General features: G+C 43.1%; 1 protein-coding gene across 3 annotated transcripts in view; it reads right to left on the bottom strand.

The window, feature by feature from the left end:
• Positions 1 to 24,043, bottom strand: part of LOC138299734 (uncharacterized) — a 95,361-nt gene that overhangs the window by 49,517 nt on the left and 21,801 nt on the right. Inside the window, exon 2 of one of the 3 annotated variants that reach the window (XM_069238252.1) lies at positions 3,344 to 7,934. The exons of the other annotated variants lie outside the window; for them this stretch is intronic. Coding sequence (XP_069094353.1) covers positions 4,653 to 5,771 — 1,119 coding nt within the window. The 5' untranslated portion in view covers positions 5,772 to 7,934 and the 3' untranslated portion in view covers positions 3,344 to 4,652. Of the gene's footprint in view, positions 1 to 3,343; positions 7,935 to 24,043 lie in introns of those variants that run through there. 3 annotated transcript variants of the gene reach the window in all.

The raw sequence follows: 24,043 nt of genomic DNA, 5'->3' as shown, positions 1-24,043 counted from the left end.
AGAATTCTTAAATGAGAAATTATGGGCATATTTGAATACTCCGCATTCCACCACAGGTTTTTCGCCTTTTGTTTTGCTCAAAGGGAGGGAATCTAGATCCAAATTAACACCTTCATGGATGACTTCTTTTCACAAAGGTGTGAATGTGGATGTTGAAGAACTGAAACAGAAAGTTTCTGAAAAACAATTTATTCAGAAGTGTGATTATGATTCTCAGAAAAATGTGAGTGAGGTAATGGTTAATGTGAATGATTGGGTATTAATCAAGAAACCGTGTAGAGTATCCAAAGGAGCGTCTAGATATTCGTTACCTGTTAAAGTTGTAAGAGTATCTAAATCCGCTGTGTTGCTGGAAGGCAAGGGGCGGTGGAACAAAAACTCCATTATTCCAATTTCCTCTTCGCAAGCTGATATTTTCAAACAAGTCTATGCTGGACGTGAAGATGAAGATGATGCCAGTTCTAGTGCTGCGTTCATTGACAGTTCTACTAAAGACAAGATGTCCAACCACACACTGAATGATTCCAACTGCCAAGCACATACTTCCTGTCATAGTCTGTTATGTTCTGAATCCTGAGTTGTGCTTCTCCAGACCAAGCACTCTTAAACAGTGTCGAGTGTTGATGGCAATTGAATCCAGGGCCTCAGCCACGGGGTGGGGGTAGAGGTCATTTTGTGGACAGGCCAGCCCATATTAATCTTTGGGCCCCCAAATGACCAAGGCAGCTGGCACGTTATTTATAAAACAAAACAAACTCCATTCACAGTTGAATGGATACAGTTTAATTGTAAAAAAAAAAAAACTGCTGATGTTGAGAAGGTGAATGCACAATAAAAATGCCTTTTTTATCTTGTTACATTTGCTACATATTCGCAGACAAAGTTCAATACCAGGCTATGTATTCTTATACATTTAAACGTGGAGGTGTTGTTTACCTTTCGTTCTGTCACTGCAAAGTGAGGGAATTTTGTAAAGTGAACCTTGTGACAATATTTGGGGTGTAGAGAGGGCCACTGGAATTTGCGACAGGGGAGACCCAAATTATTCAGCAAGGTTGACTAAATCATGCATCAAGAAAACACAAATTATGCAGTTCAATGCAGCACATTGTTTTACAGTATTCTTTCATCTTTTGTTAATTGTTTGCATATTAGCACTGTCTGGACAAAAGTTTCACTTCATTAGTATCAGTACATATACAAATACAGCCATAAGTAACAGAAATGTGATCTGTCAATCTATGTGAAGGACTTCCGAACTGTGTGGCAGCACGTTACAGCATTTTTAGAACCTTTGAATCAGTTTGAGCAAGAAACAAGATATTTTTGTTAAAATCTGCAGATTATGTGGAAAATAGATATATATGCAGAAAACACAGCAGAATCGCATAATTCCCGTGGTCCTACCTATAGAAAGAAAAACTGTAGGATGTGCATTTGTTTCTAATACACAAAAATGTGATTACGTGTAATGAACTGCACAGATATTTCAACAAATATCAGCAGTTATGAAAGTGCCAATAAAGCACATTTTGTTTGTAAATCCGAAGTGTGATGGACACAGTGATTTTATAGTATTGCAACATTTGTATAGCACATACTACATCTTAACCTTAGCAACTTCAAATTTATGGGAACTGCACTAATTTCAAATGGATGGAAAATTCCGGCCACTCCAATTACTATATGATGTATATGCTATGAATCCTATAGGTGTATTTTATGGTTTAAATGTATCTATGGACAAACGACTTTCATGATCAGTTGATATGCACAGTGACTTGTATTTTCTTCATGACGTGATAGACTTGTAGTTAATGAATAACATAATAATTATTTTTCAATGATCTGTTGCTTGTGGCATACATATTTTGTTTCTGTGCAAATGTTTTTAGTATTTAGTTCTTTTCCCCACAACTCTGTGGCGTGGTGTAATATTTAGTCATGGGGATATACTGACTTCTGTGGGTGAGAGCACAGGGCCTTTGCTCAGTAATCCCACTCTAGTATTTAAAAGCACGTACTACACCCTCCATGGCACTGAAGCTCTTACAAGCATGGTCAGCAAGCTATGCCATCTCGTAGGGTTTGTGGTTGGAAGGTTGTTGTCTTTGTTTTTGTGATCCATTGTTGGAGAAGTATGTCCATTATGTCTGTATTGACCACTGAAGTGTGATTATTGTGTTATGGGCTGCAGCGCGTAGCAGTATGGTGAATGAGGAGGTGTGAGAGACACAGATGCATAGTTTATTGTTTTTCAGTATGCAGGCAGCTTTGAACAGTTCTGCAGGTCCCTTTATTTTATTTCTTTTGATTATAGTCTGTTCAGATAGTTACTGTAATGGGTTGTTTAATCCTAACTTTTGTGTGTAGTTATGGGCCTTAGCTGGCTTGATTGTATTGAGAAGTCAAGAGATCTGCTGGGATATGCATTGTTACTATCATCCCATATCAGATTGTCATTGTGAGATGTAAAGAAGTTGCCATAATGTATGGGTATTTGGGACCTGTGGATGTCTACTCACAAACGTCTTATGATTGACCCACAGTGTATGACTACTCCTTCAGTTATTCCACTCCTGTTCGTTTATTGATGTCTGGTTTGTTGGCTGCACGGTACTGGTAATAAACAACCCTCAAATCAGATATGTTTTATGTCAATGTAAGAGGTGTAAGTTACAGTGGGCTGCCAACCTGTGAGTGTTATAGTATTAATATTAGAGTCGGCCAGAAATGGAGTCTATGGAAATACATAACTATATAATACCCCGGCGCCCCATAGGTGACCCCTATCCTCATCTTACCTGTCTTTCGAAAGTAATTTTTTAGTTGGGTTGTTTCCAATCTTTGGATTGTAAGTTGAAGACAGAGCTTCAGGATGTAGATGTCTGTCAGACTGTGGAATGTATTGTACAGTAGTTGGAAATAGCCATGTTCTCAACTGTATTCTGAAGTGTATATGCTCCTGGATGCTTTGAATGTTGGCTGATACTGAGTTCTAGAGCTTGGTGTATTTGTCGCGTGGGCTCTCATTATCCTAAATGAGACTACTGGATTTCTAGGCAGCAGGATTGATAACAGTGTGGGGGACTGAGTCTGACACACGCGTAAGGAACTCTGTCACCCTAAATCCGTTTTTTGCTCCGGCTAACTAGCAGTGCCTCATTTCTCCCACGGGGAAGAGATGATTGGGCAGCCGAGCGCATGACATCTGTGGAACTTCTCAGGGAAGTCGTGGTCACTCAGATCCAAACCATCTCTCTCATTTACCATATGATCTCATATACAAATGACAAAAACAGTATAAGTTTTATATTATGCTTTAATAAAACAACTGTATTTTAGAGAATAAGGCATGAGCCGCAATAACCAGAACCATACAACACAGTAGGATTGAAATAGTTACTAAGAGAGTAAAACATAAGAATAAAGCAATCATTGTATATTATAGTTTCTACTCTCCCTCTGCTTTGTTCTATTCTATTTCGAGCACAGCCTGTTAAGCTTCTAGCTTGCCTGTCTGTATCACTGCGGAGCCATCAGCCCTCATACCTGAGCAAAGGCCTGTGATCTTGGTTCAGCATCTGCAACGAGGCAGTCAGCATCTAGTTGTGGATCCCTGGTCGGAATCTCCCTCTTGCGTGTATTGGGACAAGGAAGTTATTTTATAACCTACATGTCAGAGTGATCACAAAATGTCCCTACGCAGAAATGCCAAGTCTAAACTCCTACCACGTCTATCGGCAATGTACCAGACTGTATCCTTGACTGAAGCACAGAATGAATATGTTATGGAGAACACCAGTGCTGAAGTATGCAAAACAGTGTGATATGAATAGAAAAACAACACCGTAGAACTGGCTATCTGAAAAATAACAGTACGAAGCCAAATAAAAAGCATGTAGAGCAAAGTGCACAGAGGCTCTAAGCTACTAGCAAAGGAATAAAATACATCCAGGGCAAAGTGCACAAAGGCTTAAGGCCTAAAGCTAACCCGCAAAGGATATATAAAACCAACCACACTACACCCTCCCCTTGTCGGTAGCAAGTGGTTCAAAAAATATAATAATATGCCCCGAATATAAGCAAGAATTAAAATTCTAGATTCATTTCGACAAGTTCAGAAGACAACAAAGTCATACATTTGGTGAACATGTGACAATAAAGCCAAATTCAATATAATGTCAATTTAGCAGGAGATGAAGAAGAATCCAATTGCTCAAACGGAAACAATAGAAAGAAGGAGTTCCTCCACTTCGATGTATGTCAATATCGGAAGATCCACGCCACAAAGTACCATGGAGCAGGTGTGTTCCAAAGCCCCAAAACCATTTAGAGCAGCACCCCATGCAGGACCTATGAACGAGACAAAGCCATCTTCCTCCAGGAAGGGAATCTCATAAACTGCCTCACGAAGCAAACGCAACCGTAGTGCACAAGTCTGGGAATGAGCCCTAATCGGGAACATCAACAGATCAGGATTGACCACTGGAGGGCGCTGCAGTGAGAGACAGAGAGCCAGTGCATGTTCAAACGAGCACCAAAGGCACCGAAACACGGGTTCCACACAATCCAAGACCGGTCTGAATGACAGAGACCAGTCACACTCCAAATAGCCTAGGAGTGTCGCTCCAAAATGCTGCATCATGCATTCACGACACAGCTGCGCTGATGGGAGCAGCAATGAGGGATCTCGTCGCGGCGGGACAGCCATTGCGAAAAAACAGCAACAACAGCAAAACTCCAGCCAATAAAGCCAAAGTAATTGGGAAACCCCCAAAAACGCTTCCGAAAATAGAATGTATAGCCGAAGGTATCAAACCGAATATAGAAGAGAAGGTGTGAGCAAAACCAATACCAACGGCTTGGAAGAAATGTGCAATTCCAGCAGTGCTAGATGCATTAAATATACGTCCCACAAGTTCACCGAAGTGACTCGGAAAGTTAGTATTCAAAAGGGACTGTATTTCCACCGATGACCTTGCCACTTGAAGTGTGTAGGTCTCGCTAGCAGATGTAAGGGCCACATGCTTTTGAAACAATAAAGCCTTTAGCCGACTCAACTTGTCGAAATTAACCTTGGAAGTGGCAATATGAGGCCAGATGTCCGCTACCTCCCTAATTTGAGTGGGGGGATACAACACATTCCCGCAGCACGTAACGGCCTTGCTGACAACGACAACGTAAACTATTCCGGCACGCATGCCACAGCAGCGTTCGCTGTTAAGAACAATGTAACTGCCATTAGAAAGCACCTGGAAAGTGTTTTTAATAACCGGGACTGGAACTCCCTTCAGATAACAAGCTAAGTTAGCAATCGAAGCGTTACAAGCTCCGTGCAAGGACAGCTGTTTACAAACCATGGAATGGCTGACAGAAGCTTCGCATTCGCTACCGCTAAGAAAAACCTCCCTCAAACCATTAACACATCTGTATTGAAAGGGAAGCTCCCACACCTCATGTATGTAACTGTCTCCTAATAGTTCATATCTACCCACCGGAATGTGCTTCAAACAAGAAGTAAATTGTAGAGTGGAAATAGGCATATTATTAACTCCATGAATCAACCACTCAGCTGACGGAATCTCAGCAACCGTGAAAGGCAGTTTCTCCAATTTCTCAATATTTAACATAACATAAGTTGCTTCCTTTTTAGCCATCAGCTGTTGCTGACGAGTCAAATTAAAGGAGACAAAGATCTCCCTGGCGCGAATATGCTGCCATGGAACACGACCTGCCTTCAAGGTCTGTAGAGTCCAACCCAGCTGCATTATGGACCGTGTCTGTCTCTGCCCATGATATAAAGAAGAATATCCGATTTAATAATGTCGATAGCAGAGGAAACAATGCTGTCAATCGTGTAAACACGGTCAGAAAGTGTATGCATGCCATTATCAACAACAGACAAAGTTTGCATCAGATTTTCCTGATCAATCTGCCGCAACCGAGCTGCAGCCTCCTGTTGCTAAAGCTTCCAAATCTCATTATAAACTTCGTATATGAACCTTTTCTTACGTGGTACCTTGGGACCTGACAAAAAATCTTGTAAATCAATATCATTAGACAGTAACGTGAGATGTGACTTAACTGCATCCAGCGTGGATGACTTCAACCATTGCTGACAAAGCTTCCCCACGCTGTATGTAGTTATAATATCAGCATGCTCTGGTGACACATAACGAGGGTCTGCCCTACTAGTCCTGAAACCCCCTGAAGAGGTGACAAAACGTTGATGACACCCATTAGTGTCTACAGGCCATAATAACCACCCGCCAGGATGTAACAATGAAGTGTTAAGCGTATCATTCTGGACCCAATGTGTAAACTCACCAAAAGTAGCATTCACATAGTGCTGCTAATTATTTAATTTGGAAGGGACAGGTATTCCAGGCAAGTTCAATTCTTGAATTGTCGCCAAGCCCAAACAGCTAGTCTGTTGTACTGTGTCATTGAGGAAAATCATTTGCACAGGGATAATACACGCCCTAAATAATGTGTCCCTGCCTTGCATCTGCCAATTTTTCGTTCCACAAACACTTTTTAGATCAACAGTCTTAAACCAATATTCATATCCTTCGACCGAAAGTGTAGAAACAAACATATTGGAATATAGTAATTTAGTATCGGTCAATAACATTTGTTTATTAGAATATGGAGTAAATTTGAAATAGTAAGACTTAGCATTCCGTTGATTATGCCCAGAAAAATATGCAAATTTATCATAATAAGTTTTCGAACTTCCTTGTGGAAGAGTCGAACAATGTTCCCATTGCACATAATTAAAAATGTACTTAGGGCTACTAGCTTTATGAATAAAGTGGTGTCCATAATAGTTGTAGCAAAACATGTCACCATGATTATCTCTAAACTGGTAAGCATCTTCATCATCATAAACAGTATAATATTGCAAGTCAGATAGCATAGAATCTACTGTCTTCACATCCCAATCATCCCAATCATCAGAAACAATGCCTGGTATTGATAATTTGATAATTTGAGGACATACAGTACGGTATTTGAATCAATTCAGTGGGACCATATATATCAAACATTACTTTATCCCACACAATCCCATCCTGAATCGGTATCGCAGAAATGTTTACATTGGAGAAGTCTCTTCGAACCATATGAGACGAAAAATGTGGTTTTAACACAGTCTTGACGTGTTCAATGTCAGATCGATCAGGAAGAAAATGACCATGTATTACTAGAAAAAAAGTAACCACAAACCCCAACCATAAAAAAATAGTCATGATAGCCATAAAAACCCACAAATAGTTCCAAGGAAAAACAAAATATGTGCGTTTAAGCCAACACAGCAGCCTACGTGGACCTCGGATTGAAGACATGGAGGACGAGGAGTCAGACACTGCATCATCAGTGTCGTTAAAGCAGCCAGAGGCAGTTCTTGCAAAAGGTGCAACTGTGAACATAGAAGCAGATGGAGGCTCTCGCCGAGGCACGCTATAAACCACATGTTCAGAAACCTCAGTGGAACGAACAGCAACCTGATAAAAAAATTCCCTATTAATCGTCGTCTGTGGAACAATCGCAAGATCATCTTCCACCCTCCCCAAGCACGGAGAGGAAACAGTGTTGGTGTAAATCACCTGCAGCGGGACTTCTTCCCCAGTAGTGAGAGGGATTCCGGAACTACTGGGTGTCCCTCTTGGTCTGCTGTGCAGAATCGGCCACATGTTGTAACTTGACATTGTCAATGGAAACAAAGCGATTTCCTTTGGCCCCTCGCAGCGGCGGTAAAATCACAGTTCTCGTGCCGCTTACCCCTAACACAGGGACTGGTGCTCGATAAGTCTTTTCACGCACTAGATCCCCAATCCTGGGTATCCAACCAGTAGGTGTTACTGGCTCATCCTTAATTGCTGAGGAGGCAGCACTCGCAGAAGAGTTATCTTCACGAATTGTTGTAAATCCTGCAAAACAGTGACACGATCATTTATGTCAAAGGGCGTATCTGCCGCCTCCACACCAGGACCATCTAGATCAGGAACATACATTCGTGTTCCAAACAGGCACTCATATGAAGTACGACCCCCCAGTGACCGTCTAGGCAAGTTATTAAGTGCTCTCTGTACTCCATAAAGGTGGGCTAGCCAACTACGACCCGTACCTATAACCCTGGCCGTTAAGGACTGCATTAAATCACGATTTAATCGCTCCACAACAGAATTTCCCACGGGATGAAATGGAGACGAGAACTGGAGCTGGACCCCCAACGAAGCCATGGTGTCCCTGAATGCCTTAGAGGCAAAAGCAGGGCCCTGGTCCGAATGAAAAGCCGTAACTGCAAATGTATCGACAAAGATGCGCAAATCTTTAATAACAGTTCGAGCGTCAGCCGAGCGCTGTGGCCAGACCCACACAAATCTGGAGCACGAATCTACAGCAACCAATATATATTTGTATGCACTATCTGGTGTCAGCGGACCACAATAATCCAAGTACACACACTGTAAAGGTTTATTTGAAATCAGAAGGGGCGTCTGCTGCGGGCGTCTAGCCGATGAAGCTTTAATCTGTTGACAAACGTCACAACAAAGGACATACTGCTTTGTCTCTTTATAGAGACCAGGCCACCAGTAACGAGCCTGTAAAATTGAAATCGTTGCGGCTACACCAGCATGTGCAGATGCCGCCCCCTCATGTGCTGCAGAAATTAATCGAGGTCTTTCAATATTATTTGGTATTTCACGTACACCAATGCCTGGAATATTAACAACAGCGTTTAGTGCACTATTCAAGCAGTAACTATATTTAGAAGGAAATCCTTTAGGAAAGGGCGTACCATCAGCCGTAGCCTTTATAGCAGCCGAAATCTCTGTGTCTGGTTTGGAACTCGAACGAGTCACCGCGGCCACAGTGGCGGTAGCCACTGCCGATTTCGCAGCTTCATCAGCCATAGTATTCCCAGCAACGTGTATTCCAACGCGCTGGTGTCCAAGTGTATGTACAACATGGACTTTAGGAAGCGTCTCCTTTAGATCCGCAACCTTACCCCACAACAATTTATGTTTAATGGTGTTGCCTTTAGAATCTCTGAACCCATTCATCTTCCAATAGTGTAGATATTCATTGAAAGACTGCACACAATAATAAGAGTCACAGACCAACAAGGTCAACATCGCCGGATCAGCATGCTCCAACACCAACAATAGAGCTTTGAGCTCAGCCAGCTGTGCCGTACAATCTCCAAAGGTTTTAGTATGTCGGGGGCAGAACACGTCCCCCTCCATCGCGCCACTTACCACCGCACACGCAGCAGAATACTGCTGTTTAGTCCCAACCGCTGGTTGCGCAGAACCATCAGTATACATGACCACCTGGTACTGGTCAATAGGCAATGTGCCAGCAGGGACTGGGTATTCTATTTCATATTGAAGAAATTCTTGAGTCTGCAGTTTAGGGTCAAATATGTAATCTACATCAGTGGCTGTCAAAGACGTAGCCCATTGTATCCATCGCAGGTGTAAAGCTTTCGAATTAGGAACACTCGCTTTAGTAACAGCCTCTAAGGCCGGAACTGGGGAAACGACAATGATGCGTTGGCCCTGGGCAAGCGGTCTTTCTTTAATCACAGCCATCTGTACTGCAGTGAGTATTTTCTCAGTCTGTGCAAATCGTTGTTCTGCAGTAGAATACAAGTGAGACTTATATGCAATCGGGACCGTCTCACCCTCATTAAAGGTGACATACGTAAACCCAACAGCCCCAGGTATCACCCTGATGACTAAATGTGTCTTATTGTCCTGTGTATGTAAGTGTTTAACTGATAAGAGATCAGTCTGTAATTCTCGTAATATGTGTGTATGCTCAATTGTCCAAAATCTACTTGAAAAATTCGGGCGAATCAATTTGTATAAGGGTTTTATACGCGTAGCATATTCAGGAATGTACGTTCTGCCAAAATTCAGAAACCCCAACAATGACTGGAGCTTCCGAACCGTATTTGGAGGCTGCAATAAAGCACATTTATCCAGAAAATGTGGCGCTAAGCTCTTGCCCTCACTTGACAACTCATATCCCAGGAAAATGACACTGAGGAAGGGAATTTTCGATTTTTTAAAATTAAACTTATAGCCAATATTAGCAAACCCCACAACAATGCGCGATACACGCCTTAGATGCTGTAGAATCTCATCGTCAGTCAGATATATGTCATCAACATATGATCACGCTTCAGGGTCCAACTCGTGCAGTATTTCAGTCACACGAGCCGAAAACAGTCCTGGGTTGTTTTTATACCCCTGAGGCAAACGACAAAAAATTTTCTGGGAGCCAAACGCACTGAAACTGGTATAGTCCTGACTTTCGGGCTCTATATTTTGGCAGAAAAACCCATTCGAGATATCCAACGTTGTTTTGTATTTCTTACGCATTATATTGTTAATAAGCGCTGCACTATGTGAATTTTGTATCGCATATGTGTGTGTATGACTATTCAAATGTCTGTAATCCACCACTATCCTATAGGAATGGTCCGGTTTAGAAACTGGAAATAAGGGATTATTCATTGGCGAGACACGGGGCTCAATTACACCCTGGTACTCCAATTCTATAAGAATTTGCCTAACCGATGCCCTAGCCTCAAATTTGATAGGATACTGCGGCTGTGGCTGAGGTTCGCCCTTTATTGGAATTACATGATACGGTGATTGTTTATCCCACCCCACGTTATTTCTATATAGGGTGGGAGCTTGTGCCAGAGCCCACGATTTACTATAGGACTCCGCCAGTTCTCTCGGAACAAGTGGTGAGAAGGAAGGTGCAATAACATCCTCCCCAACCGAACAGTCGCGAACAAAGTCAGGTGGCCAATCCTGTTCGGCCAGTAGAACATCATATGATTTTACCACATGGTCCCAAAAAATGGCGTGTATAATGCGGTCAATGTCCCCTTCCAATCGCAGAGTCACTAAATATACTCTATCAGGATCAGAGACTCGCATATCCGCCGTTTCGACTTGTATGAAGTCATCAGTTGCTTTCACCTCCAGATGCTCTAGAAGACTCCGGCGAACTATTGTGACCTCTGCCGCGCTGTCTAACAGTGCTAACGCCCATGTCTTGTTCGTCAAGAGAACTCTCTTCTTGAGCGGCATGTCTAACAGAGACTGCTGCCACTTTCTTCTTTTTAAACTGCTGTTTTTGTTGCAGCGGTTTCTCTTCTTGTTTAACAGAAACCTCCGCAGAGCGTTGTGAATCCTGTCTTGGTTTCACGTACTCCGTCCTCCGCTGTGACCGCCCACCTCTCTCACTTCTCTCCTCTGAGGAGTCCTGAAAGGAACGAGATTGGCGTGTATCAGTATTGTGATATCTATCAGGCGTTTTCAAATTATCCCTATTCCTGAGATTATACCTATTCTGCGGGGTCTCCAATTGCGGAGACTGTCACTCATTCTGTTTAGGTGCTTGCTGTTTCTTTTCACAGCGCTTTTTCGTACCCTCAGATTGCTGTTGTTTAGCATTATCTTTATTATTTTTACCCTGCAACTGGGGTTTTTGCGGTCTAGCCCCTAGGCTATTGCGACCGATACTAGAATAAGTTTCTGCTATTATTCTCGGAAGTTCCCGTTCTTGATTAATCTGCGGAACATCCCGAAGACGCATTCGCACTGCTAGTGCTACAGCCTCTCCCTTGAGATTACTCAAAATAATAGAAGAAACAGTGGCAAAGTTGCCCAATAACTGCATACCCAAATCTAAGGCAGGGGCAGCTCCATATTCATCTTGAATTTGTTTAAGCACCTCCGGTAAATTAGCCAATGTCGGCGTACCATGTGCCATTGTGTAGAGCGTGGCAAACACCGTGCCCCAGGTATTACAAAGGTCCACCGGAGGAACCATCCCATACGGCAAACACATCGTCAATATTCTATGTTTATCCTGAGGGCCCGTATGGGGAAACACCGCTTCCAGCGTATTAATTTGTTGCGCCAGCCAAAATGGAGTTTCCTCACGTTTAGCCGGTATTTTACCCATAACTGAGTGCACAGTGGCCGGATTAATACCCGGAACCACTGCTTGTGGGTGTGCCGGAGCAGCCCGCGCTGCATTAGTATTCAATGTTTGCATTACAAAATGAACCAATCTTCTGTACGTACTTGTTAAGTCCATGTATAAACGACGGACATCAACCACCGCCAAATTAGCAACCGCAGGATATGGTGTATAAGTGGCCAATAAAGGCCAGGTCGGACCATCATTACTCAACGGACCTAGCCTTACTTGTACCACTGTGTGTGGGAGGGCGCCATCAAGCCAATTATGGTATTCTTGATAAGAGAGAGGAATCTCTAAATATGCATAAGCCCTGTATTGTCCAGGTACATTTGCAACTGTATATTCGTAAAATGTATTCGTACCCCCATCAACTGCTGGAAACACAACCCAAGAATAAAAAAGTTCTGTTCTATAAGCTGCATGGGCGTCCACCACAAAGGTAACTTGACCCCCTGGGACAGTTAGTCCATGATTTATCAGGTGAGCTGTGAGCGGGTGACGCATATTTATAGCTATATTAACTACAACAGGATTCGCCATTTGTTAAAAATAGCCCGAGATCCAAAAAGGTACACCAATATCGGGGTTTTTCCTTTCAAAGTTCAAGCTTGAACAACCAACCACTATCATGGTGGCGGAAACCCTCAGCCCCACGGACGTCTCTGCTAAGGGAACCGAGGAGTCAAATTATATATGAGATCAAGAGAGTCAGCCGGACCCAAACATTAGAGCCAGACCAAACATTGGCGGCGCCATGTCGCGTGGGCTCTCATTATCCTAAATGAGACTACTGGATTGCTAGGCAGCAGGATCGATAACAGTGTGGGGGACTGAGTCTGACCCAAGTGTAAGGAACTCTGTCACCCTAAATCCGTTTTTTGCTCTGGCTAACTAGCAGTGCCTCATTTCTCCCACGGGGAAGAGATGATTGGGCAGCCGAGCGCATGACATCTTTGGAACTTCTTAGGGAAGTCGTGGTCACTCAGATCCAAACCAACTCTCTCATTTACCATATGATCTCATATACAAATGACAAAAACAGTATAAGTTTTATATTATGCTTTAATAAAACGACTGTATTTTAGAGAATAAGGCATGAGCCGCAATAACCAGAACCATACAACACAGTAGGATTGAAATAGTTACTAAGAGAGTAAAACATAAGAATAAAGCAATCATTGTATATTATAGTTTCTACTCTCCCTCTGCTTTGTTCTATTCTATTTCGAGCACAGCCTGTTAAGCTTCTAGCTTGCCTGTCTGTATCACTGCGGAGCCATCAGCCCTCATACCTGAGCAAAGGCCTGTGATCAAGGTTCAGCATCTGTAACGAGGCAGTCAGCATCTAGTTGTGGATCCCTGTTCGGAATCTCCCTCTTGCGTGTATTGGGACAAGGAAGTTATTTTATAACCTACATGTCAGCGTGATCACAAAATGTCCCTACGCAGAAATGCCAAGTCTAAACTCCTACCACGTCTATCGGCAATGTACCAGACTGTATCCTTGACTGAAGCACAGAGTGAATATGTTATGGAGAACACCAGTGCTGAAGTATGCAAAACAGTGTGATATGAATAGAAAAACAACACCGTAGAACTGGCTATCTGAAAAATAACAGTATGAAGCCAAATAAAAAGCATGTAGAGCAAAGTGCACAGAGGCTCTAAGCTACTAGCAAATGAATAAAATACATCCAGGGCAAAGTGCACAAAGGCTTAAGGCCTAAAGCTAACGCGCAAAGGATATATAAAACCAACCACAATATAGAATTAATATTAGAGTCGGCCAGAAATGGACTCTATGGAAATTCATAACTATATAATACCCCGGCGCCCCATAGGTGACCCCTATCCTCATCTTACCTGTCTTTCGAAAGTAATTTTTTAGTTGGGTTGTTTCCAATCTTTGGATTGTAAGTTGAAGACAGAGCTTCAGGATGTAGATGTCTGTCAGATTGTGGAATGCATTGTACAGTAGTTGGAAATAGCCATGTTCTCAACTGTATTCTGAAGTGTATATGCTCCTGGATGCATTGAATGTTGGCTGATACTGAGTTCTAGAGCTTGGTGTATTGTTCGGAGAAAGCAGTGCCTTCTCCTTATTGTTGTGGTAAGGTGGTATAATGATAAGTGGTGTAAGTCTGAAGTAGAGTATCCTGTTTTGTTTGTATTGTTTGAATTTAGCCAGTAGGTAGTGTAGTGCCCTGAACATTGCCCTTCTTGCTATAGGTAGCCATTGTAGTGATTGGAATACTGGAGTCATGTCTTCTCTGAGGTGAAGGAGAAAAGTCCTGCAGCAGCATTTTGGAAGAATTGTAGTTTGTGTATGATAAACACGGATACAGCAGGTTACTGTGTTGGCATAGTCAGGCTGGGATATTACACGTGTCAGGATGGCTTGCAGTTTCAGTTGGTATTCAGTTGGTATTCAAGGTATGGAAGGATGAATCCTAATATTTCCATTGTGTAGAAGGTACTCTGTTTGATGTTATTAACATGTGGCATCATATGTATGTCTGAATCCATGGTTACTCATAGGTTTCTGAATTCTTTTGATATTGCTGAAGGGGCCTCATCTTCCTTACACCATATTGTGGTAGGCTGGCATTTTTGCCATTATCCTCTGGTCAAAATCTCTGTCTTTATGATACTTAGTTTAAGGTGGTTATTAATCATTCATGTGTTTATTGTCCAAAGGCAGTCAATTACGTTTTAAATTGTGGAGGTCTTTCAGACCATCCATTTTGCAATTGATTTAGCTGTCATCTGCATAGTTGTAACAGGTGAAGCTGAATTATTCAGTCAAGGTTGGTAGATGTTGATTAACAGAGGTGATGTGATGGACACCTGCGGCAAGCCACAGAGTTGTGTGTGAGGAGCTGATGTGAAAGTTAGTAATAACACTAGTTCAAATTCACAGCTGAGAGGTGAAAAATTATTTGGGCATTAGCTGAACTCCATCTCACATCTCACATATGGTATGTCAAACAAGAATTTGCTGTGTGAAAAGACTGAACTGGACAGGACATTGAGTCATGTTATTCCTAAGCCAGCAACTTTCACAACCGTTCCTATTCCTGATACACACGTGGTTGTCAGTAGTTTAACCCCTTAGCTGCTGGGCCTTTTCCCCCCCAGTGCTGAGCCCTTTTTTGTCTATTTGGGGTAGTTCGCGCTTAGGGCTTCATAACTTTTTGTCCACATAAGCTAACCACGCCAAATTTGCGTCCTTTTTTTCCAACATCGTAGGGATTCTAATGGTACCCAGAGTTTGTGGTTTACCCTGGAGGAGACCAAGAAAATAGCCAAAATACAGTGAAAATTTAGTTTATTCCAAAAAAATGGGAAAAAAGGGCCGCCGAAGAAGGCTTGTGGTTTTTTCCCTGAAAATGCCATCAACAAAGGGTTTCTGGTGCTGAAATCACTATCTTCCCACCTTTCAGGAACGGGCAGACTTGAATCAGAAAACCACATTTTCCAACACAAATTTGGCATTTTACTGGGACATACCCCATTTTTACTATTTTTGGTGCTTTCAACCTCCTTCCAGTTAGTGACAGGAATGGGTGTGAAACCAATGCTGGATCCCGGAAAGCTAAACATTTCTGAAAACTAGACAAAATTCTGAATTCAGCAAGGGGTCATTTGTGTAGATCCTACAAGGTTTTCCTACAGAAAATAACAGCTGAAATAAAAAAATATTGAAATTGAGCTGAAAACAACAGCCATTTTTCTTTATGTTTTACTCTGTAACTTTTTCCTGCGATGTCAGATTTCTGAAAGCAATATACCGTTTTGTCTGCTGGACTCTTCTGGTTGCGGGGATATAAAGGGCTTATAGGTTCATCAAGAACCCTAGGTACCCAGAGCCAATAAATGAGGTGCACCCTGCAGTTGGTTTTCATTCTATACTGGGTATACAGCAATTCATTTGCTGAAATATGAGGAGTGAAAAAGAGGTATCAAGAAAACCTTTGCATTTCCAAAATGGGATCAAGATAAGGTTTTGAGGAGCAGTGGTTATTTGCACATCTTTGAATTCCGAGGTGCCCATACTAGCATGTGAATTGCAGGGCATTTCTCAAATAGACGTCTTTTTTACACACTCTCTTATATTTGGAAGGAAAAAATGTAGAGAAAGATAAGGGGCAATAACACTTGTTTTGCTATTCTATGTTCCCCCAAGTCTCCCGATAAAAATGATACCTCACTTGTGGGGGTAGGCCTAGCGCCCGCGACAGGAAATGCCCCAAAACACAACGTGGACACATCCCATTTTTTCACAAAATACAGAGCTGTTTTTTTGCAAAGTGCCTACCTGTAGATTATGGCCTCTAGCTCAGCCGGCACATAGGGAAACCTACCAAACCTGTACATTTTTTAAAACTAGAGACCTAGGGGAATCCAAGATGGGGTGACTCGCGGGGCTCTGACCAGGTTCTGTTACCCAGAATCCTTTGCAAACCTCAAAAAGTGGCTAAAAAAACAAGTTTTCCTCACATTTCGGTGACAGAAAGTTCTGGAATCTGAGAGGAGCCTCAAATTTCCTTCCACCCAGCGTCCCCCCAAGTCTCCCGATAAAAATGATACCTCACTTGTGTGGGTAGGCCTAGCGCCCGCGACAGGAAATGCCCCAAAACACAACGTGGACACATCACAGAAAACAGAGCTGTTTTTTGCAAAGTGCCTAGCTGTAGATTTTGGCCTCTAGCTCAGCCGGCACCTAGGGAAACCTACCAAACCTGTACATTTTTGAAAACTAATGACCTAGGGGAATCCAAGATGGGGTGACTCGCGGGGCTCTGACCAGGTTCTGTTACCCAGAATCCTTTGCAAACCTCAATAAGTGGCTAAAAAAACAAGTTTTCCTCACATTTCGGTGACAGAAAGTTCTGGAATCTGAGAGGAGCCTCAAATTTCCTTCCACCCAGCGTCCCCCCAAGTCTCCCGATAAAAATGATACCTCACTTGTGTGGGTAGGCCTAGCGCCCGCGACAGGAAATGCCCCAAAACACAACGTGGACACATCACAGAAAACAGAGCTGTTTTTTGCAAAGTGCCTACCTGTAGATTTTGGCCTCTAGCTCAGCCGGCACCTAGGGAAACCTACCAAACCTGTACATTTTTGAAAACTAGAGACCTAGGGGAATCCAAGATGGGGTGACTCGCGGGGCTCTGACCAGGTTCTGTTACCCAGAATCCTTTGCAAACCTCAAAAAGTGGCTAAAAAAACAAGTTTTCCTCACATTTCGGTGACAGAAAGTTCTGGAATCGGAGAGGAGCCTCAAATTTCCTTCCACCCAGCATCCCCCCAAGTCTCCCGATAAAAATGATACCTCACTTGTGTGGGTAGGCCTAGCGCCCGCGACAGGAAATGCCCCAAAACACAACGTGGACACATCACAGAAAACAGAGCTGTTTTTTGCAAAGTGCCTACCTGTAGATTTTGGCCTCTAGCTCAGCCGGCACCTAGGGAAACCTACCAAACCTGTACATTTTTGAAAACTAGAGACCTAGGGGAATCCAAGATGGGGTGACTCGCGGGGCTCTGACCAGGTTCTGTTACCCAGAATCCTTTGCAAACCGCAAAAAGTGGCTAAAAAAACAAGTTTTCCTCACATTTCGGTGACAGAAAGTTCTGGAATCGGAGAGGAGCCTCAAATTTCCTTCCACCCAGCGTCCCCCCAAGTCTCCCGATAAAAATGATACCTCACTTGTGTGGGTAGGCCTAGCGCCCGCGACAGGAAATGCCCCAAAACACAACGTGGACACATCACAGAAAACAGAGCTGTTTTTTGCAAAGTGCCTACCTGTAGATTTTGGCCTCTAGCTCAGCCGGCACCTAGGAAACCTACCAAACCTGTGCATTTCTGAAAACTAGAGACCTAGGGGAATCCAAGGAGGGGTGACTTGCGGGGCTCGGACCTGGTTCTGTTACCCAGAATCCTTTGCAAACCTCAAAAAGTGGCTAAAAAAACAAGTTTTCCTCACATTTCGGTGACAGAAAGTTCTGGAATCTGAGAGGAGCCACAAATTTCCTTCCACCCAGCGTTCCCCCAAGCCTCCCGATAAAAATGATACCTCACTTGTGTGGTTAGGCCTGGTGCCTGCGACAGGAATAGATCACACAACGGTCAATGTTGGTCCTTACGTGAGGCAGCTGTTGACCCTGGGGTGATCCATTCCTGACACAGACACTAGGTGTAGGCACTCAAGTGGGGTAGTGTTTTTATCAGGACAGGTGAGGAGTCACTGGGTGGTAGGAATATTGTGGATCCCAGCATATTCCTGTAGTTTGTGTGACAGAAATGCGAGAAAAATTGAGTTTTTTTTCAACATTTCAGCTTTGCAGGGTATTCTGGGTAAGAATACTTTGGGGAAGCCACACAAGTCACACCTCTGTGGACTCCCCCGAATGTCTAGTTTCCAGAAATGTTTGGGTTTAGTGTGTTTCTCTATATGGCCACCGAATCCAGGACCAAAAACACAGGTGCCTGCCTTACAAAACCAGTTTGTTTTGCCATGGATAATTTTGATGTCTCCACAATATGATTTGGGTGGTGGAATTTGGGGCTGCACTAAATTGGGGAGCTCCCAAGAGAGCACTCTCTCTCTGCTTGCCGCCGCATTCACCTGCTCTCTGGGTTGGCCTAACCCACTATTACCCAGTTGCACAAACAGCTTGCGAAGGGACAGCAGGACTGTCCTCATCACCTCCCTCATAATGTACTGGAAGAGGAGTTATCGAATGGGACTCCTCTGACTGAAAAATCACTCCCAGAGTCTGCGCCATTGTCCTATCCCTCAGATGCTGTCTCAGTATCTGATGTCTCAGTCTCTGATCCTATGTCAGAGCGGTCCTCTATAACCCGAGTGCAGGCAGCAGTCATCCATCAAGATGCCACCTCTGCTATTGGCTAAACTGTTGCTCTAAAACACTAGCCTACGTAGACAGTCACAAAATCGATGGTGTGTGAGATACGTGCAACAGTAGAGGCCACCTTACCTGCGCTTCTTCCCTCAATCAGCACGTACTTTCAAGACACTCAAAAAACACCTTGTCACATACCATTCGTCACAGTCTTTAGCACCTCCTGCGCCCAGTCCAACAATCATTATTGGTGCTCCCACTCCCTCCTCCTCGGATTCCCTCATTACCACCCAGCAAAAGTGCCCTTCATCTCTCCATAGACTTTGCTAATGTACTCAGCTATTTACATAAAATACAGATTTGCTCTTTGCAGTAGGCATATAAACCTTCTGCGCTTCTTTATGGCACTAAAACTGCCACTAGACAAGTCGGACCCTTTTCCCCCCAGGGAAACCACACACATATTGACAAAAGTGATATATATATGACAGCCAATCACCTGAAACTCAACTCAAGCAAAACCGAAATAATCCTCTTTGGCCCACACAAAAACACCTGGGACTCCTCATGGTGGCCCACCACGCTAGGCCCTGCACCCACCCCCGCCAACCACGCACGCAACCTCAGCATCATCCTAGACTCCTCCCTCTCGATGACCCAACAAATCAACGCTCTCACCTCCTCATGCTTCAACACACTCCGTATACTGAAAAACATTCAAATGGATCCCCACAGAGACCAGAAAAACTGTCACTCACGCACACATCAGCAGCAGGCTTGATTACGGAAACGCCCTCTACGCCGGCACCACTCTAAAACTCAAGCGCAAACTACACGCATCTAGAACTCAGCAGCACGACTCATCCTCGACCTCCGCCGACACGAACACATCTCTCCACACCTCAAATCCCTCCACTGGCTCCCCATTGACAAAAGGATCACCTTCAAGATCCTCATCCTCGCACACAAATCACTCCACAACACAGGCCCTGCCTACCTCAACGAGAGTCACCTTCCACACCCCCACACGAAACGTCCGCTTAGCTGACCTCTCTCTCGCCTCTGTCCCCCGCATCAAACACACCACCACTGGGGGCAGATCCTTCTCCTACCTTGCACCCAAAACCTGGAACGCCCTCACAACCCACCTTCGCAAGACCCAAAACCTACTTCTTTTCAGGAAGGGCCTCAAAACCTGGCTTTTCAAACAGTGAACCTCCCAGCCCCTTTCCCTCCCCCCGCCCCCCTCAAGCGCCTTGAGACCCTCACAGGTGAGTAGCACACTTTATAAATCTCTTTGGTATATATAGATCTACCTCTATATATATATATATATCTATGTACATAGATATATCTATAGATATATCCATGTACATAGATATATCTATCTACATAGATATATAAATATAGATCTATATATAGATCTATTTTTTTTAGTTGTTGTATGGTTTCCTTGGGGGCCAAAATGGCCCCCAGGGAAACCCTACAACATCTAAAAAAAAAATTGCCCCCACAGGGGGTCACCCTGCCCACGGGCGACCCCCCTGTCATTATTTTTTTTTTTTTTGGGTTATGTGAATTTTATTTAAAGCAAAAGGTGGAAATCCCAACATGCATTTACGAAAGCATTTACAATATTGAGCACAATAGGATTATTTTGAGAATGTGGGGGTCCTTTTTATTCATGCTTTAAGACTACCCTAATGCACATGGCACCTTCAAGTAAACCACACACCTTTCAAAATAAGTAATTAAGGAGTAATAAAATCACTAGGTATGCCTGTAAATTCGAGTCATGGCAATAAAGGATGTTCACATTAACCGCCAGTATCGAAACAAATAAAAGCACAAATGTTTCAAATTATTATTTGAGAACTATAATTTAGGTCAGAACCAGTTTGTCTTGGAGATTAACACAAATATTAACATGGCCTACTATCAGGTGAGAGGTGGCCTTATATTTATGCAGACTTCATTTACAGAAAACATAAAATGCTAAACATCACTCAGGCAAGACTCAAAGAAATCCGAGCCCCAGATCAAGTATATAAATTTTTAATATCTGAAATATTTACATGGTGGAATCATGTCAAGATCCCTTTATTAAGAATACAGTTTTCATATGTCTTCTTAAAATGCAGGAAGTTTAGCAACAGAAGGCTGGTTTTGCTTTCTGATATGGCAAACCACTTACCGCCAACTGAATTCAGCAAAATAAGGTGAAAGAAATGTACCAAATCAGCTAACAGTGTTTTATTTTAAAATATTTTCATTTGAACATGCCCCATTTTAGTATGAGTTTGCCAAAAGAAGCAAACCCTTTCTCGCTTCCAGTATTAGGGAAAAAACAGTCTAACCAGAGGTTCCGTCATTCAAGGGTGCAGTAGGATTACTCATGAAAAATTACTTTCATTTTGGAAACTGATGCTTTAAATTATAAGCCTGTTTGCCAAAAACGTATAAATGAAAGGGTGCCTTGAAAAGATTAGAAAGTGATGGTAAATCAGTAAAAAGTAGCAATGTCACCAAACGTTCCCAAATAATAAGGAACACACTTCCTACCCTCATTGCGACCCCATCAATTTTATAAGAGAAATGTCTCCCCTTAGGGGAGGAAAAAAAATGGGACTATTGATATCATGGAAAACTCAGCATAGCCGACCACCACAACTGATTCCAGTTAGAAGACTCAACAGTAAATTTCCAAAGTATTTAAGGATGTTATTTTCACTTTTCAAGGAGGCTAAACAGAAGACGAAGGTTAAGGAAGCATCTTTGACTTGAGCAAAACGTGTGAAAGAACCTTAAAAATGGCTTGAACTTCATTGGAAGGAAACGCTTAAGAAGCAAAAATGAGGACTGTGGCATATGCAATTTTGCAATTCCAATCCCTAAAACGTACGTTTCTCCTTTCAGATCACTCTTCTTTAAAACAAAAAAAGGCTGATGAATGTTTTAGGAAACAATCAATTACTCTGTTATATAAATGATAACTTCCAACCTTAAGTGCAAACATTTTGCAAAACACTAGCAGAAAGTCTTATGTACAAAGGAAAACTAGCAGAACAATTTTACGAGACTGTACAGATGTTGCAGCTTATAAAATATACCAGTACATTTATCTGGTGAGTTATAAACATACCCAAATGCAGGGTTTTAGCATTATCTACAACCTATTCTGGAAGGACAAACAGACCAGCGGACAAACATTTTCACATTCTCTACATGAAAATACAACTTCTCACAAGTGTCTGAGGACAATTCATAGAACGATGGAAGGAAAATAAACAGTTTTGAAATCGGGGGCCAGAAACAGTTTGAGAAGGCCTCGTAAGAAAGGGGAGAGTCTCCCCTTTCTTACAAGGCCTTTTCAAAGTGTTTCCTGGCCCCCCGATCGCAGCTGTGCTGCGATCGGGGGCCAGGAAACCTGAAAGTGTTTCCTGGCCCCGATCGCAGCACAGCTGCGACCGGGGGCCAGGAAACACTTTCAGGAAGGCCTCGTAAGAAAGGGGAGTGTCTCCCCTTTCTTACGAGGCCTTCCTGAAAGTGTTTCCTGGCCCCCGATCGCAGCTGTGCTCCCCTTTCTTACGAGGCCTTCCTGAAAGTGTTTCCTGGCCCCCGGTCGCAGCTGTGCTGCGATCGGGGGCCAGGAAACACTTTCAGGAAGGCCTCGTAAGAAAGGGGAGACACTCCCCTTTCTTACGAGGCCTTCCCGAACGTGGGAAAGGCCGTTTTCCCCATGAAAGCAGGAAGCGGCCGCAAGGCTGCTTCCTGCTTTGATGGGGAAAACACCTTTGCAACGTCAGCGCGCCGCGAGGCGCGCTGATGTCACAAAGGGGCGGGTGGGGGGGCGGGGGGAGACACGGAAGCTTCCGTGTCTCCCGGGGGGGGTTTAAAAAAAAAAAAAAATCCTCGGGTGCGACGCACCCGAGGATTTATTGATACCCTTCCTGGTGTCGGCCACTGGTCGTGACCCGCACCAGGGAGGGTGTGTGGGCGTCGGCCAGTGGCTGACGCCCGCAACGAAGAGGTTAACCTACAAACCATTCAGAAGCAATGTCCAATGAGGAAATTCCAAATTACAATATTGCATAGTGTTTTTATTAGCCTATTGAGCAGGATAAGAATCATCAAAAGTCAGGCATGACATACATTTGATTGGTATCGGTACAGCCTACTCTGACTGTTTTAAAATATAGCCTGGTGAGATAATATATCTGCTCCTGAGATCTTTATTTTGTTTGTAGGAGTCAGATAGTTTGTTAGGTTAATGTGCCTACTGCAAAGGAAAGCAAATACCATAACTAGAAGTAGTGTGAATCGGAAATGACTCAACATAGCCTGTCTTATCAAAAGTGCTGCTATTACAGACTAGCTATCTTTCAAAAATAGATTAATATCTAAATAACCCTGCTGAAGATTTATCTGCTTGAACCAAATATTGTGGAAACCATAATCAAGGCATCTGAGGCTAAAAGCATTTATATTATAATTGACCTCTCAAGACATTCTTACAGAACGACTAACCTTTTCTGATTTTTATATATTGTAATTTAAGATCTGTGTACTGTGAATTTGCTTTTTGAAATATAAGGGGACTTTTGAAATTCTGCTTTATATTGCTCTAATTTATGATCATTGCAAATAAATTATTTTTATGAGGTCTTATGTAATTAATGCCCTAAATCCATAGTACCTGATGAACATTTCTTATTAGTGTTTTTGTTGTGAAAAGGATGGGAACACTAGGTGGTGGGAATTTAATGTATCCTTATAGATTATGCAATTTCCCTTCACAGAAATATGATGAAGAATTTTGATCTGCAAGCGTTTGGTATTTGCAGGGCATTCTGGGAAAGAAGAGATATTGGGATCCATGCAAGCGATACCACACCAGACTACCCTAGATGTCTTTTGTTCAGAAATGTCTGGGCCTGGCAGGTTTCCCTGGGTCCCGACCAAGCCCTGGCCTAAATACTGCAGATACCCGTAATGCCAGAATTTGTCAACTTGCAAGGAAAAAACCCTGATTCTTCCATGTGTCTTAGGGGGCTTAGGGAGCCTTTTTCTTTTGTGGGCCATAGCCTGGTCACAAAAGTGGGGTACTATTGTTATCAAGAGAAGTGTATGAATGCTTGTGGTAAGACATTT

The sequence above is a fragment of the Pleurodeles waltl genome, chromosome 6 (assembly GCF_031143425.1).
Source record: "Pleurodeles waltl isolate 20211129_DDA chromosome 6, aPleWal1.hap1.20221129, whole genome shotgun sequence".
Taxonomy (NCBI): domain Eukaryota; kingdom Metazoa; phylum Chordata; class Amphibia; order Caudata; family Salamandridae; genus Pleurodeles; species Pleurodeles waltl.
The sequence above is the reverse complement of the archived record's forward strand: the minus strand, read 5'-3'. Positions and strand labels throughout refer to the sequence as shown.